This window comes from Lepidochelys olivacea (genome assembly GCF_965140295.1).
Source record: "Lepidochelys olivacea isolate rLepOli2 genome assembly, chromosome: 2".
Lineage (NCBI taxonomy): Eukaryota > Metazoa > Chordata > Testudines > Cheloniidae > Lepidochelys > Lepidochelys olivacea.
The window spans coordinates 226979775-226997886 of record NC_140412.1 but is presented as its reverse complement, the minus strand read 5'-3'; the positions used below and the strand labels follow the sequence as shown (position 1 = coordinate 226997886).

The window sequence follows — 18112 nt, the reverse complement described above, 5'->3', positions numbered from 1 at the left end:
TAAAGGTAACCTCGCTGGCACCTGACCAAAATGACCAATGAGGAGACAAGATACTTTCAAAAGCTGGGAGGAGGGAGAGAAACAAAGGGTCCGTGGGTCTGTCTATATGCTGGTTTCTGCCGGGGATAGACCAGGAATGGAGTCTTAGAACTTTTAGTAAGTAATCTAGCTAGGTATGTGCTAGATTATGATTTCTTTAAATGGCTGAGAAAAGAATTGTGCTGAATAGAATAACTATTTCTGTCTGTGTATCTTTTTTGTAACTTAAGGTTTTGCCTAGAGGGGTTCTCTATGTTTTAGAATCTAATTACCCTGTGAGATATCTACCATCCTGATTTTACAGGGGGGATTTCTTTATTTCTATTTACTTCTATTTTTTTATTAAAAGTCTTCTTGTAAGAAAACTGAATGCTTTTTCATTGTTCTCAGATCCAAGGGTTTGGGTCTGTAGTCACCTAGGCAAATTGGTGAGGCTTTTTACCAAACCTTGTCCAGGAAGTGGGGTGCAAGGTTTTGGGAAGTATTTTGGGGGGAAAGACGCCTCCAAACAGCTCTTCCCCAGTAACCAGTATTAGTTTGGTGGTGGTAGCAGCCAATCCAAGGACAACGGGTGGAATATTTTGTACCTTGGGGAAGTTTTGACCTAAGCTGGTAAAGATAAGCTTAGGAGGATTTTCATGCAGGTCCCCACATCTGTACCCTAGAGTTCAGAGTGGGGGACGAACCTTGACATGGTGGCAGCGGTGGGATTAACCTGAAATCATTTTGAGATCCAGTTGAGATTTTTTGAACTAGAAATACAGATTTTAAAAAGGAAATTTTTTTTTCCTTTGGAAAGGAAGTCCAGAAAGCAGCTGAAACTGAAAGCAGCTTGTTTTTCTCTGCTTTGTGGCCAAGCAGAGACAAAAGGGGATTATCTTTGTGAATTGCAGGTTTTCTTTGCCTGGAGGCAGGGTACTGAACTCCTGCAGGGAAATTCACAGTCTTCCAACCCAGAGTTTTTTTTTTCTTTTCTTCCTAAAAGTAAATAGGGGGTGTGTGTTCTACCCATTTGCTTTTTCTTTGGGCTGGGTAAGCAGGTTTCCAAGTAGTTGGAGGTTTTTTGCTTTAATTTGGGCCCAGAGCAGAGACAAGGGAATTGTCTTTTTCTGTAGGCTGACAATCACTATCAGAGAATAGGTATTCTATTCCAGCACAGCAAAGTTTTACAGCCAAGTTTTGTTTGTTTATTTCTAAACCTCGGGTGTAAAGTTAGTTAAAAACAGAGAGGTTAGAATGACAAAGTCCGCGGCTCGACTACAGCTGGAATTAGCCAAATTTCAGGCTGAGGAAAGACAAAGGGAACATGAAAGACAGATAGAACTCATGCGGCTGGAGAAGGAGGTACAGGAGGCTGCCCACAAGAGGGAAATGGAGGCAAGGAAGCATGTGGAGGAGGAGAAGGAAAAAGAGAGGAAGCATGTGGAGGAGGTGGAGAAGATAAAGGCCCAGCAGAATATACCAACAAACCCTAGCAATCCTTCTCCAGGTACCACTTCCCATCCCAGAAAGTTCCCCACCTACAAGGCACGTGATGATACTGAGGCCTTCTTAGAAAACTTCGAAAGGGCCTGCCTTGGGTACAACATCTCTACTGACAAATACATGGTAGAACTGAGGCCGCAGCTCAGTGGACCCTTAGCTGAGGTGGCAGCTGAAATGCCTAAAGAACACATGAACAAGTATGAACTGTTTAAATCCAAGGCGAGAGTCAGAATGGGGATAACACCCGAGCAGTCTCGTCGGAGGTTCAGAGCCCTAAGGTGGAAACCAGACGTGTCATTTACCCGACATGCCTACCACATTGTGAAACATTGGGATGCCTGGATATCAGGAGCAAGTGTTGAATCTCCAGTAAATTTGCCCTTCCTAATGCAAATGGAACAATTCTTAGAGGGTGTTCTTGAGGAAATAGAAAGATACATCCTAGACGGGAAGCCCAAAACTGTAATCGAGGCAGGAGAGATTGGAGCCAGATGGGTGGAGGTGGCAGAGAAGAAGAAAACTGGTTGCAGTTGGAGTGGAGACCAGAAGGGACAACCCCAGACCCCACCCTATTACCGGGGGCTGCCCAAAGCCCCACCTACCTCCCAAAGAACCCTCAAGACCCCTTATCATCCCACCACCCCGTTCTCCAGCAACCCTCCTCGCCCCAGTGACCCGTCAGCTGGACGATGTTTTAAATGTAACGAGCTGGGGCATATAAAGGCCAACTGCCCCAAGAACCCCAACAGATTACAGTTCATTGCACCGGAATCACACCAGAGGTCCACAGGCCCAGATACCTCCCAAATACCCTTGGAGCGGAGGGAAACTGTGAGTGTGGGCGGGAAGAAGGTCACCGCGTGGAGGGACACTGGAGCACAAGTGTCAGCTATCCATGCTTCCTTAGTGGACCCCAATTTAATCAACCCAGAGATCCAAGTGACGATTCAACCCTTCAAGTCCAACTCTTTCGATTTGCCTACAGCCAAGTTGCCTGTCCAGTACAAGGGCTGGTCAGGAATGTGGACTTTTGCAGTCTATGATGATTATCCCATCCCCATGCTGTTGGGGGAAGACTTGGCCAATCATGTGAAGCAGGCCAAGAGGGTGGGAACGGTCACCCGCAGCCAGGCTAAACAAGCCGTGAGGCCTAGCTCTGTTCCGGAAACTTCTATCAGGACCCGGTCAGAGGTGATGGACCCGGACCCCAGGCCAATGTCTGCAACAGCAGTAGTGGATCTAGTCCCAGAGACCCAGACGGAACCAGTCCCAGAACCGGAACCAGCCGAACAACCAACACCAGACCCCGTGTCAGCACTGAATCCAGTACTTGCAACCTCAACACCAGAGGGCCCCACTGAACCTGAACTGGCAACAGCCGATAACCCTACACAAGAGGCTCAGCCGGAGCCTGAATCCCAACATAGTGCACCAGCGGAGAGCAGTTCACAGTCAACAGAAACAGCTCCATCCCCTATATCGCTTCCAGAGGGACCAAGCCTAGGTCCACAATCCAATGAGGGACTGGTGTCTCCAGCATCAAGGGAACAGTTCCAGACCAAACAGGAAGCAGATGAAAGCCTCCAGAGAGCTTGGACGGCGGCACGGAGCAACCCACCGCCTCTCAGCTCTTCTAATCGATCCAGGTTTGTTGTAGAAAGAGGACTTTTATACAAGGAAACTCTTTCTGGTGGACACCAGGAAGACTGGCATCCTCAGAGACAGTTGGTAGTTCCAACTAAATACCGGGCCAAGCTCTTGAGCTTAGCCCACGATCACCCTAGTGGCCATGCTGGGGTGAACAGGACCAAAGACCGTTTGGGGGGGTCATTCCACTGGGAGGGAATGGGCAAGGATGTTTCTACCTATGTCCAGTCTGGTGAGGTGTGCCAAAGAGTGGGAAAACCCCAAGACCAGGTCAAAGCCCCTCTCCAGCCACTCCCCATCATTGAAGTTCCATTTCAGCGAGTAGCTGTGGATATTCTGGGTCCTTTTCCGAAAAAGACAGCCAGAGGAAAGCAGTACATACTGACTTTCATGGATTTTGCCACCTGATGGCCGGAAGCAGTAGCTCTAAGCAACACCAGGGCTAAAAGTGTGTGCCAGGCACTAGCAGACATTTTTGCCAGGGTAGGTTGGCCCTCCAACATCCTCACAGATGCAGGGACTAATTTCCTGGCAGGAACTATGGAAAACCTTTGGGAAGCTCATGGGGTAAATCACTTGGTTGCCACTCCTTACCACCATCAAACAAATGGCATGGTGGAGAAGTTTAATGGAACTTTGGGGGCCATGATTCGTAAATGAGCACTCCAATGATTGGGACCTAGTGTTGCAGCAGTTGCTCTTTGCTTACAGAGCTGTACCACATCCCAGTTTAGGGTTTTCCCCATTTGAACTTGTATATGGCTGTGAGGTTAAGGGGCCATTGCAGTTGGTGAAGCAGCAATGGGAGGGATTTACACCTTCTCCAGGAACTAACATTCTGGACTTTGTAACCAACCTAGAAAACACCCTCCGAACCTCTGTAGCCCTTGCTAGAGAAAACTTACAGGATGCTCAAAAAGAGCAAAAAGCCTGGTATGATAAACATGCCAGAGAGCGTTCCTTCAAAGTAGGAGACCAGGTCATGGTCTTAAAGGCACTCCAGGCCCATAAAATGGAAGCATCGTGGGAAGGGCCATTCACGGTCCAGGAGCGCCTGGGAGCTGTTAATTATCTCATAGCATTCCCCACCTCCAACCGAAAGCCTAAGGTGTACCATATTAATTCTCTAAAGCCCTTTTATTCCAGAGAATTAAAGGTTTGTCAGTTTACAGCCCACGGAGGAGACGATGCTGAGTGGCCCGAAGGTGTCTACTACGAAGGGAAATGTGGTGGTGGTGTGGAAGAGGTGAACCTCTCCATGACCCTTGGGCGTATGCAGCGACAGCAGATCCAGGAGCTGTGCACTAGCTACGCGCCAATGTTCTCAGCCACCCCAGGACTGACTGAACAGGCATACCACTCCATTGACACAGGTAATGCTCACCCAATTAGGGTCCAACCTTACCGGATGTCTCCTCAAGCTAAAACTGCTATAGAACGGGAGATGCAGGATATGTTACAGATGGGTGTAATCCGCCCCTCTGAAAGTGCATGGGCATCTCCAGTGGTTCTAGTTCCCAAACCAGATGGGGAAATACGTTTTTGCGTGGACTACCGTAAGCTAAATGCTGTAACTCGCCCAGACAACTATCCAATGCCACGCACAGATGAACTATTAGAGAAACTGGGACGGGCCCAGTTCATCTCTACCTTGGACTTAACCAAGGGGTACTGGCAGGTACCGCTAGATGAATCTGCCAAGGAAAGGTCAGCCTTCACCACACATCTCGGGCTGTATGAATTTAATGTACTCCCTTTCGGGCTGCGAAATGCACCCGCCACTTTCCAAAGACTTGTAGATGGTCTCCTAGCGGGATTAGGAGAATATGCAGTCGCCTACCTTGACAATGTGGCCATATTTTCGGATTCCTGGGCAGACCACCTGGAACATCTACACAAAGTCCTTGAGCGCATAAGGGAGGCAGGACTAACTGTTAAGGCTAAGAAGTGTCAAATAGGCCTAAACAGAGTGACTTACCTTGGACACCAGGTGGGTCAAGGAACTATCAGCCCCCTACAGGCCAAAGTGGATGCTATCCAAAAGTGGCCTGTCCCAAAGTCAAAGAAACAGGTTCAATCCTTCTTAGGCTTGGCCGGTTATTACAGACGATTTGTACCTCACTACAGCCAAATCGCTGCCCCACTGACAGACCTAACCAAAAAGAAACAGCCAAATGCTGTTCAGTGAACCGAAAAGTGTCAGAAGGCCTTTAACAAGCTTAAAGCGACACTCATGTCTGACCCTGTACTAAGGGCCCCAGACTTTGACAAACCGTTCCTAGTAACCACAGATGCGTCCGAGCATGGTGTGGGAGCAGTTTTAATGCAGAAAGGACCTGATCAAGAATTCCACCCTGTAGTGTTTATCAGCAAAAAACTGTCTGAGAGGGAAAGCAACTGGTCAGTCACTGAAAAAGAATGTTACGCCATTGTCTACGCTCTGGAAAAGCTACGCCCATATGTTTGGGGACGGCGTTTCCACCTGCAAACCGACCATGCTGCACTGAAGTGGCTTCACACCATCAAGGAAACTAACAAAAAACTTCTTCGGTGGAGTTTAGCTCTCCAAGATTTTGATTTTGACATCCAACACATCTCAGGAGCTTCTAACAAAGTGGCTGATGCACTCTCCCATGAAAGTTTCCCAGAATCAACTGGTTAAAATCATCCTTGAGATGTGGAAAATATTGTTAGTCTTTATGTACTTGGTAGTATATTTAGAGATGCGTGTGTCTTATTAACTCTGTTTTCCTAGAGCTCCAGGAAGAAATCCCAGCCAGTGTTTCACCCTAGCTGAGATTTGGGGGGCGTGTCATAAATATAAAGGGAAGGGTAAACCCCTTTGAAATCCCTCCTGGCCAGGGGAAAGCTCCTCTCACCTGTAAAGGGTTAAGAAGCTAAAGGTAACCTCGCTGGCACCTGACCAAAATGACCAATGAGGAGACAAGATACTTTCAAAAGCTGGGAGGAGGGAGAGAAACAAAGGGTCCGTGTGTCTGTCTATATGCTGGTTTCTGCCGGGGATAGACCAGGAATGGAGTCTTAGAACTTTTAGTAAGTAATCTAGCTAGGTATGTGCTAGATTATGATTTCTTTAAATGGCTGAGAAAAGAATTGTGCTGAATAGAATAACTATTTCTGTCTGTGTATCTTTTTTGTAACTTAAGGTTTTGCCTAGAGGGGTTCTCTATGTTTTAGAATCTAATTACCCTGTGAGATATCTACCATCCTGATTTTACAGGGGGGATTTCTTTATTTCTATTTACTTCTATTTTTTTATTAAAAGTCTTCTTGTAAGAAAACTGAATGCTTTTTCATTGTTCTCAGATCCAAGGGTTTGGGTCTGTAGTCACCTAGGCAAATTGGTGAGGCTTTTTACCAAACCTTGTCCAGGAAGTGGAGTGCAAGGTTTTGGGAAGTATTTTGGGGGGAAAGACGCCTCCAAACAGCTCTTCCCCAGTTACCAGTATTAGTTTGGTGGTGGTAGCGGCCAATCCAAGGACGATGGGTGGAATATTTTGTACCTTGGGGAAGTTTTGACCTAAGCTGGTAAAGATAAGCTTAGGAGGTTTTTCATGCAGGTCCCCACATCTGTACCCTAGAGTTCAGAATGGGGGAGGAACCTTGACAAAGTTCAACAAAATAAAGAGAATTGCAAGCCCACCCATTTTACAGTGGAACATAAATCATTGCTGCCTGAAAAATGTAGGTATTTCGTGTCGCAATGTGGAGAATTTCATCTGATTTCATCAGATAATTTCTATAAATAAGCAGTAGCTAATGCTTTAAGAATTACTTCTCCTTCTTGCCACTGTTTCAACATATCTTTCAACCTAATATGCACCCAGAACCCGCAGTGATGGAGCAATAGCTTTTTCTCCAAGACATGAAGAAATCTCTAAAATATTTGACTACATTTTATGTTTGTAATCTGTTTTCTTACAAAACTCAGACTGGAGGCTCTTGCTCATCAAAAGAGCTTTTGTAAATAGTGTTTAATATTCTGGAAAATAAAAGACATCTTTTCCGCTGTGTCCTCAGGTTCATGCAAATGTGGAAAATTCTTGGAATGAGGAAGAAGTGTGGCGAATTGAAATGTATATCTCCTTTGGAATAATGAGTCTCGGCTTGCTTTCTTTGTTGGCAGTTACTTCCATCCCTTCAGTAAACAGTGCCTTAAACTGGAGGGAATTCAGTTTTATTCAGGTGTGTGTGTTCTTTGGTTGTTTGTGTTAATAAGATTGCATGTTCTTTTTTATTTTGAACCTATTATTTTGCTATAAGATGAAAAATAAGGGTTTTTTTCCTCTCAATAGTAACTGTAAAAATTATACAACTTCTCACTCAATAGAGAGAGTCCCTCTTAGAGTTGGGCAGAAAATGGTTTTCCTGTACTACTACTGTTTTCAGGAGTTAAAAATTTTCTCCTGTCTCAAATTGAGATGAGAAGTCAAAATCTCAAAAATATTTGTGAACCAAAAAACTGAATCTCAGGTTATGCAGAATGTTTAGTGTTGATCATCTGAATAATAATTTTGATAGTTCAAAAATCATTTCCAATCTGAAAACCAGAAATGTTTGTTTGGAAAGTGTCAGAACAAAACATTTTGACAATTTTGAAACTCTTTCTCATGACATTTTTTTGAGTCGAGAGATTTGACGAACTCAGTCCTGTTTCACGAGCCATTTCAATTTTGACAAATTGATATTTTTTGACAAAAGTGATTTTTCAAAAAAATCCAAAGCAGCTCTTTCTCCCTGTGTGTATTCAGTGAGATCTATCTCCATTAGTGACATTAGTATTTACTGCATTTTACTCCTGTTGGCCTTGCAGAGCCAATACAGCTAAGACTGAGTAGGCTGGCACTATTCCTTTTTCGTTGACAGAATGTATCAGTTACACATGTGCAGACCCACTGCAGGCATTCAACTGAACAGGTGTCACTGAATGGGGTGCACGTAACTTTATAGCTGAAGATCTAATATGGTCATTAGAAGCTTTATTCCAGGGGATGATGCCCTGGGTAAAAAGAGCAGAGCTTGACTTTCAGATCCCAGAGTGAATTTGCAGGGCTAGCAGTTAGAACAAAACATCAGTTTACTTGTAAACAGAACAGATTTGATCTGAACTCACTGAGAGACAATATTTTTGTTAATAAACAAAAGTCTTTCTGCTTCTGGTGCTTATTCCTCAAGTGAGCCATCAGAAGTACATGAACTTGTAAACTATACAGATCTTCGTTTCATGCAAATGTCCCTAACTTTTTGTAAAAAAGAGCACATAGAAGATTTTCAGTGTTTTCCAGGAGGTTCCAGCAATACATCAAGAGATAAGTAACATACACAGTAATAGCAGGGTTTGGCTATATTTAGAATAAGTCCACTTCAGGATTCTTGGGGCATTATTTTGTTCTTCTATTGTAAAATTGGTGGAAGAAGAAGAGAAATTCCATAAAGTTTACCTCATAGTGTTTCCACTGAATGATCCCTTCAGGAGATAGGTGGTGGGGGCTGCAGAAATGGCAGGAAATGCAGCTTCAAACTCTTCACATCCCTGCAGTTTTCAGGAAACGATGTGGAAGGACAGCAACCTACATGGTGCTCCTCACACTTCAGTCTCCCTGGCAGTGTGGGTCCCTAGGGTGCAATGCTGCCATTTTCTGTGACTTGCTCCCCATCCAGAGTGGGGAGATTAATGTTGATTCCAGCTAGATTAACTCCCATGACTTTGGAAGGCTGTATTTTTGCATTTTTCAAGGGGAGCCTTCTGTCCCTTCCTCCTGCCCTGACACACTTTCCCCCTCCCTTCACACATGAACACTGGAAGCAGAAATGCATCCACAATCTCTGGAGGTGGGTGTTAAGCTGTCTGAAGTGGCTGATGAGCATGAGAACCAACTTCAGGTCAGACTCTGAAGAAGTAGGGCACAAACCCCAAACTGGCAGTGTGGTCTATACTGAGATTTCACCAACCAAGTGTCAAATGTGAACTCCTCAAGCACTACAATAGCCTTAACATGGAGTCACAGACAGTCCTCCCTGGGTACTCCGGTCTATCTTACCGCCTACGCAAGCTTGACTTTGAGATAGATAGTCCCTTATACCAAAAATCACAACAATATTCAGTATCAGAGGGGTAGCCATGTTAGTCTGGATCTGTAAAAGCAGCAAAGAGTCCTGTGGCACCTTATAGACTAACAGACATATTGGAACATATGCTTTTGTGGGTGAATACCCACTTTGTCGGATGCATCCTTCGTTGCATCCAACGAAGTGGGTATTCACCCATGAAAGCTTATGTTCCAATATGTCTGTTAGTCTATAAGGTGCCACAGGACTCTTTGCCGCTTTAACAATATTCAGGTTACTCCCATTCCCAAAGGACCAGTCACTTGTACCCTAGATCTCCCTACCAAAGACAATGCTTATAGTAATCCTATAATAAAATAACTAAAGATTTATTAACTAACAAAAGAAATACATGAGTTATTTACAAGGTTAAATCACAAAAAGAAAAGGAGTACTTGTGGCACCTTAGAGACTAACCAATTTATTTGAGCATGAGCTTTCGTGAGCTACAGCTCACTTCATCGGATGCATACCGTGGAAACTGCAGAAGACATTATATACACAGAGACCATGAAACAATACCTCTTCCCACCCCACTCTCCTGCTGGTAATAGCTTATCTAAAGTGATCATCAAGTTGGGCCATTTCCAGCACAAATCCAGGTTTTCTCACCCTCCGCCCCCCCCCCCCCACACACACACACACAAACTCACTCTCCTGCTGGTAATAGCCCATCCAAAGTGATCACTCTCTTTAAAATGTGTATGATAATCAAGGTGGGCCATTTCCAGCACAGATCCAGGTTTTCTCACCCGCCCACTCCCCTCCAAAAACCACACACACAAACTCACTCTCCTGCTGGTAATAGCTTATCCAAAGTGACCACTCTCCTCACAATGTGTATGAAAATCAAGGTGGGCCATTTCCAGCACAAATACAGGTTTTCTCACCCCCCCACCCCCTTTTTTTCAAAAAAACACACACACAAAAAAAGGTTAAATCAGGTAAACATACACACATATGAGTTACAGTCTAAGGTTTTAAAAAGTAATAGAAGTTGCTGTAATGTGGAAGCTCTGTATGTCTTTTAGGGCTAACCCAGGCCAAGCAATAGGAAACTCTTGCTTATGCTTAGAATTCTTCACCCCTCAGAGTTCAAGCAGCATAGAGATACAGTTTCTTTTTGTCCGGGATGTATATTCACTTCCCCCAGAGTTCAAGCTGATGGGATAAGTCCTCTTGCATGTCTCCTCTTCAAGAGTGTGAGGGGAGCAATCAACAGTCTATGTCCTTTGATGTTTCACAATGGCTCATTTGGTTTCAGTAGGCCTTCTTGTATGCAGAACCTAACACCTTCTGTAGGAAGCTGGCATTTTACATTATTTAATGCTTCTTTCCTGTTTGATGAGTTACACAGTTACAGAGGTTTACAATGCAAAAACTTAATATAACCTTATAACATGGGGTATAGATGTTAAGTGAGATTAATACATGCAGCTTCCTGCAAGCATTTCATAAAGTCTAAACACATTCTTATAACTCTAATATCTACTTTAATAATACTAACACTCAGACTGGTGTTTCCAGCTATGCATTTGTCAGAATTCACTGAGGCCTAGGGGCCTTGGCATGAGCTGCCAGCAGCACGGTGGGAACATGCCTTCTTCCACTGCTGTCCTTCTTCCACTGCTTCTGGGACTTTCCATATACTTTATTTTTATTTGCTGCCCTCCATAAACACAGAGTGTAGGGCCTTTGAAGGGCAAAGCATAGCTAGCTCCTAAATGCATTATACGCATGAGACTGTGGAAGTAAGAGGCTGCATTTGCTATCCATGTGGCATAAAGGAGGTCTTTCATCCCCATCAGCAGGCATTCCTGCCTTGCAGAAGTCACCATTTTAATAGTAACACCACTGTCTGACAAGAGACAGACTGTCATGTCACTGGACTAACCCAGAATTGTCTGCCCTGAACTAGGAACTGCCATGCAGCAGCTGGGAAAATGCAGGCATGGCAGCCCAACATATGTGTAGATCATATGGAAGGGGAGACACTTAGGAATAAGCTGTGGTAAAGCACTTCATATACTTCCTGTGTGTAACACATCTTAACTGGTACTGAAAGCTGATAGACAAGCAAATAGACATAACCAGCAAGAGGCATTGAGACATACAAAAAGCACAAGCCCCCGTTAATCACAGAAAGGTGTCAACATGAAATGAAATTATTGTCACCTTTAAGCTGTGGTTATGGATATGAAATACTAATAGACTTACATCTGTTGCTGGGAGACATTCTGATAAAGCGTGTCCAAAAAGTGTGTATTTTGCTATACTTTGGGGTGTATTAATGTAGAGTCCTGTCTGACTAAGGACTGGTTTGTCCCATTGTAATTATATTGCCTAGTTCATAATCCTGTCACTGTTGACTGATTCTTGCCTATGTAGACTCATAGACTTTAAGGTCAGAAGGGACCACTGTGATCATCTAATCTGACCTCATGCATATTGCAGCTGCAGAACCTCACCCACTGCTGAAATTTATCCAGCGCAGTCTTGAAGCCAATTAGGTTTTTTACCCCCTCTGTTCGCCTTGTAAGGCTGTTCCAGAACTTCACTCCTCTGATGGTTAGAAATCTTCGCCTAATTTTGAGCTTAAACTTCTTGATGGCCACTTTACATTCATTTGGTCTTGTGTCCATACTGGCACTTAAATAACTCCTCTCCCTCCCTTGTATGTATCCCTCTGATGTATTTATAGAGAGCAATTATATCTCCTCTCATGTAACACACATGTAACACACATCATCACTTCTTTAATAATTAGGGCCCTAGAAGGGCTTTGTAAATTATAGCCATTTTAAGGGGAGTGACAGGGAATATTGCATTAGCTGCAATTGTCAGAGGTGTTCTGTCTGTGGAGGGATTCCTCCTTCTCTCTTTGGGATTCTGTCAAGTGAGAAACCTATATGAAACCTCCAACAGCGGTTGCTGAAGGAATGTGTTGACTCAGCCCTTCCCCCAACTGACCTGGCTTTCCCCATTCCCTGACAAGTGCCACCCACTTCTTAGGTAATGAAGAGAAGCAAAATTATGGCCATTTACATTTCCATAACCTCACTACCAAGTGGACTTTCTCCTTCAGGAGTTCTCTGCCTGGGACTATGCTATAGATGATGGTATGAACTAAATCTTCAGTTTAAAATAAAATAACAATTAGTCACAGGTGATTTGAGCCATACATCCAGTGTATGATCAGGAACTCCAGCAGCAAGCCATGCAATTGTAGCTTTTCCTTACCAAAGTTTCCAAACTTTGGCCTCAGGTTGTGGGGATAGAAATGTGCATGCCAGCAAATCATTGCCCAGTTGTTTTGTGGTCTTTGGCATGCACTAGTATACCACAACTATTCCCACTGTAATAAAAATCAACTTGTTTCTAGTTATCACAGCTTATAAACTATAATGAAATGCTGAGAGATGATTCAAGACTGCGGTACAGGACATTCCTCCTCTCGACTTGCCCTCATGTGAAACTGCATCACACATTAAAGAGAATTTGGACAAATTGTCTTTTTAATTATCACCTTTGGCATGCAATGGCAGTAATAATTGAAACACAAGGTGTTTTCTTGGGATTAATGACCAACTAAATGTAATGGTCTTTAACTGCTTCTCGGGGCATTAAATGTTCCCTAGCTAGTCATTAATTCTTAGGAAACATCCTCTGCCTCAAGCCTTGTTTCATAAACACTGACCTTACAAGGATTATTTTACCAAGGAAAATGAAGCTAGCATTCCACCACACATTAACAGTGATTAAGCTCAAATCTCATATAGAGTGCTTAGGCAGAGCCAGATAAAATACAGCAAATGCCCTTTTAGAGCTATTTCTCTACCTAGTGAAATACAATATTATAAAGAAGGTTTGCACTTAATGATTATAATCCTGTCTGAAATCAGCAGGAGATGCAGAGTGTAATAAGGGCTGGTCAGCTCAGTATAGCTTTTCTAGCCAGGGAAGTTGGTAATGGAGTAGCATGACACGAGTTTTACTCCTGTATCTAGCAGAAGCATAGATTGTCCAAAGCAATGGCTGCTGAAATTTTCACTTCCATCCTACAGATGAGGGTTCAGTATAAGAACCTACCAAGCTAGAGCCTGGGGCTCAGGGGGATTCTGGCTGATGCCTCTGCATCGCCACGAGAGGTTTAGGTCGGGCATCCTGAAGAAGACCCTGCAAAGCTGGAGTTGAGAGGAAGTACCACCCTTCAGGGCCTGAGTGGCACCCCACAGCCCACTGACTGGCCAATACAAGTATATAAACCAGGAAGCCATGATGAGGAGCTGTCTGAGCAACAACACAGACCACCTGTCTGCTTCTGATCCTGCTAATGAGAGACCCGAGACACTGGCTTCTGACCCTGATTTGTCCTTTCCCTGTCTCTCTGATGGCTATCTGTAATCTGGTACCTGACCCCAGTCTCCTGATAACATGACCTTGCCTGCCTCTTGACACCTGACTCTGTTTGCCCTCTGACCTATCTTGGACTCTGACCTCCTGGCATTCGACTTGGACTGACTCCTGCTCTGACCACTAGGTCAGATCACCCACATCCTGGTTGTGACACTCAGCATCATTGCAGCTGCTCAGTTTCTGACCTCCCCCTTCTAACACTCTCCCTTCTGAGAGCCGCACACCCGTGCAAATACTGTTTCTAGCTCACCTTGCGTAACACACTTGGTTTCTAAGCGCTTGTGTAAATGGCAATTTACTGTATGACAAGCCACAGTGTTAATCTATAGCACATCAGTTTGCTTCACAGTAACATCTTGTGTGGACACTGCTGCAGTGCACTGAAAGTCCTGGAGTGCCGCTTGGCATACTTTCACTGCACTGTAGCAGTTTCCACATGGGATCTTAGTTCTGTAGATTTACACTGGGCCTTGCCAGTTGCCATGTAGACAAGCCCTAAACTGAGTCAACTAGTCACACTTTTCAGGAGTAAGTCATGTGTTTGTTATTGTGCTATATCACACCTAAGTAACAATCAGAACAGTGCACAAGCCTAGACTATATGAAGAGCAGCCCTTTTCTAGTTGGGCAGGTTTACTAGTGTGGAAGAGAGGAGATGAAGAGGGTAGTAAACTCAGAAGAAAACCCCATACTCCATTCCTTGTGTGACTGGAGTTTAATTGTTGTCAGGCTTTTCTCTTTTAGGTGCAAAAGTAACATAATGTTCTGTCAAATCTTAGTCCTCCAATGGCACTTAAATAAAACTAAGCTTTCTCTTCTGAAAGGATGAAAAACATCTGTAAAGGATTTCATTATCACTGGCTTTTTCCAATAATTGTTATATAGTATTACCCATAGCTAAGCCTGCTGAAGAAATGAGTGGTCAGATTCACTACATTGTTCCATGTTTACACTGGGTAACATAGCATGACCAGATGTCCCGATTTTATACGGACAGTCCCGATTTTTGTGTCTTTTTCTTATATAGGCTCCTATTATCCCCCACCCCCGTCCCAATTTTTGACGCTTGCTGTCTGGTCATCTTAGTGTAACAGCATTGATTTCAAGAGAGTCACACCAGCATAGAACTGGAACAATGCAGTGGTGAGTCAGGCCCAAGCTTTTATTTGTCATCTGAATTTCTTTCCAGAATATCAGGCAAGATCCTGCATATGCCAAATTATACCAGATAGGATCTGGCCTATAATGTTCAATTTCTTGGGGATTTTTGTTCTTGCTCTTTTTAACTAAATGAGGTAGTACATCTAAAAAAATGCCAACACAACTTTGGAAACCATTGTGTACACCGAAAAAAGTAATGCAAAGAAAATAGCAGCTTTGTTACCTTCTGTTAAAGTCTGTTACCTTCCTCAAAAGGCTGACAAAAATATTTCCCTTTTTTGTGTCACTGAATCTTTTCCCTTTTCGCCCTTCAGGCTATACTTTTCGTTAATGACAGGAGAGACGTTAGGTTTCTACCTCTTTATTTTTACTGTAGTTAGAGAACAAAATCTTGGTAGCCAGTTTTGATGATTCTTCCACTAAATCTTTTGCAACTGAGTGAGACGTTACATCAGCTTTGGTGGTGAAGTGTTTCCCTTCATACGATAAACACCACAGTTAAAAGCATTGCTGCAGTCATTTTTAAGGTGGTTTGGGATTTCTAGAATGCAGGCTAATGCTTTTAACTTGGAGTCTTCATAATTGTACTGTTGATTGTAGGCCCTAAGCTCCAGATATCCCCATTAACTAGTTTACATGGAAGGGACAAAGACAGGTCAGGAGTGGTCCAAGTCTTGATTCTACTGTCCAACCAGTGGAGCTCGGCCATTGTGATGGGGAAGCAAGCAGCATCCTTTAGGGGTGTCTCAGTTTACTCCTTTCTCCCTGTAGGAGCAATGGGGATCAAGGAGTTCCATTCCAGGGCTCCTCCTGCATAGCCACACTGCTCCATACTCCAAACTAGCCCTTTGTTCTCTCATGCGACACACTGGGTACCTGAATCTGATATCACAACACCAGTTTTACTCTTACATAACTCCATTGACTTCATTATTTACACCCCTGAAACTCAACTGACTGCCAGATTTTAGATTGTGACTAGTTTGTTTTCTTTACATGTTTGAGGATCTCTTAGCTTTTCAAAGTAGAGCAAGCATGCAGGCCTGTGGAAGCCAAGAGGGATGGGATGTAAATCAGGGTAGAATTTAGCCTTTAATTTTCAGCACATTACAATAACGAGTACATTGTGATTTTTTTTAAATAAAATTGAACCTGGCTGAAATTTTAAAGTGGTATAGTAGGCGTGGCTGATAATAAGGGATCAGGTTTTAACTTCTGTTTCTTTTCTCTGTTTTTTTCCAAAGTCTACACTGGGATATGTCGCTCTGCTCATAAGTACTTTCCATGTGTTAATTTATGGGTGGAAGAGAGCCTTTGAAGAAGAATACTACAGGTTTTATACACCACCAAACTTTGTTCTTGCCCTTGTTTTGCCTTTTATTGTAATTGTAGGTAAGATCATTTTACTCTTTCCATGTATAAGCAGGAAACTGAGAAGAATCAGAAGAGGCTGGGAAAAAAGCCAAGTTATGGAAGAAAGAGGTGGGACTGTTCCACATCTCTCACCAGAAAGGATTACGGTGATGTAATGTTGGAATAGTGTCCATTAGGACTGTTACAGTTGTCACTGGTTTTTTTGTTTTAAAACTTGTGTTTTTAGGAGTTTATATAACTCACAGGTAAAAGTTGCTATGGGCTTGCTTGGCATATGGTACAAGCTCTCAGCCAAGGAATGAGCAATTTATTTTTCTTCAGAAAATTTAAAAAAAATCACTTCAGTTTTAAGTTACAAGAGGGCAAACAATGTGAAATCAGGATTTTTTTAATGCTTCTTTGCACAATTGTATCACAAACATTGTGGTTTTATAATTAAAATCAAATGTTCCAGACAGCATTTCTTTGACTGATAACATATGTTCCAGACAGTACTTCTTTTATTAAAACCACCCTTTTTTAGTTAGTCAGGCCAGAATGTAGAGCAGTGGTTCCCAAACTTGTTCCGCTACTTATGCAGGGAAAGCCCCTGGCGGGCCGGGCCGGTTTGTTTACCTGCCGCATCCGCAGGTTCGGCCGATCGCGGCTCCCACTGACTGCGGTTTGCTGCTCCAGGCCAATGGGAGCTGCTGGAAGTGGCGGCCAATACATCCCTTGGCCGAACCTGCGGACGCAGCAGGTAAACAAACCGGCCAGCCCGCCAGAGATTTTCCCTGCACAAGCGGCGGAACAAGTTTGGGAAGCACTGATGTAGAGTAATAGATTTTAATGATTTAGGAAATAAACATGTTTTGAATCAGCCGAGATTAAATTTTTAATGGTGAAATTATTTATCGCACACGTACATTACACTTAGTTGTGTAGCTCAGCAAGGACTTTGAACTAAAACATGACTTGAATATAATAAAAATGTTAGTTGCATTAAGGAATATGATTTCAAAGTGTTGCATATGGTTTTAGACATGCAATGTCCATGGATGTTAGTGAGTCATGCAGTGAAAAACTAATCTAAAACTTTGAAAGTGCAAGAAGGACTTATATAAATTTGTACAATCAACTAATGATCGCTTTAAAAATAAAACATGCCAAAAATTATTTTTAAAAATTAAAGTTGGGGGAAATTTGCAATAAAAAAATTCAACTTTATGAGTGAAACTTCCAATATCTTAAGCACAATAGAGAAAGACCATAATGTTAACGTTATCTGTGTGTTTCTGTGTTGGAATTTCAGTTATGGCACATGAATTTCCCTCTCTTTCAACCTTAAGATCTCTTAATGTATTTTTGTTGCACAAATAATGTTCCATTTTTATATTAAGCTTTTGTTTTTACAGCCAGCATCTGTGGGGAATGCTTTACTGTGAATTTTTAAGAAACAAAACCAAATATTCCTATACTTCATCATTTTAACATGAGTTGATGATCCCGTGAAATGGAAATTTCCCTCTAAAATTTGTAATTCTGGTTTCCTGAAGCTTTTTGAATGTTGTTTAGAATGATTTATCAATGACTACTTCAGGATGTTTTGTTCTTCTTTATGGAATAGGCCAAATTCTACTCATGCTGCTCCTATAGAAATCAATGGAAGTTGTTCCCATGCATCAGCGTGCAGAATTTGCCTCTACATCTCTACCTATTTTTGCAGTATTACAGCTGTACTGTCTTTAATTGTTTTCTTTCCTCACATTTTTGCAATAATTTGCTATCACTATGATAAATATCTGCTATATGACTCTGATCCATATAGCACTTGTGTATACTTAAGTACATGAGAAGTCCCATTGGCTTTACTGCCTACATT

At 42.9% G+C, this 18112-nt stretch overlaps 1 protein-coding gene across 4 annotated transcripts in view; it reads left to right on the top strand.

Moving 5' to 3' along the window:
* STEAP2 (STEAP2 metalloreductase) overlaps positions 1 to 16986 on the top strand; it is a 31481-nt gene extending 14495 nt beyond the window's left edge. For 3 of the 4 annotated variants that reach the window (XM_084618539.1, XM_084618540.1, XM_084618538.1), the window contains 2 exons: positions 7213 to 7377; positions 16122 to 16986. In XM_084618539.1, coding sequence (XP_084474665.1) covers positions 7213 to 7377; positions 16122 to 16406 — 450 coding nt within the window. In that variant the 3' untranslated portion in view covers positions 16407 to 16986. The remainder of the gene's footprint in view (positions 1 to 7212; positions 7378 to 16121) is intronic. The other variant, XM_084618541.1, reaches the window with a different exon arrangement.
* The last annotated feature ends 1126 nt before the right edge of the window (positions 16987 to 18112 follow it).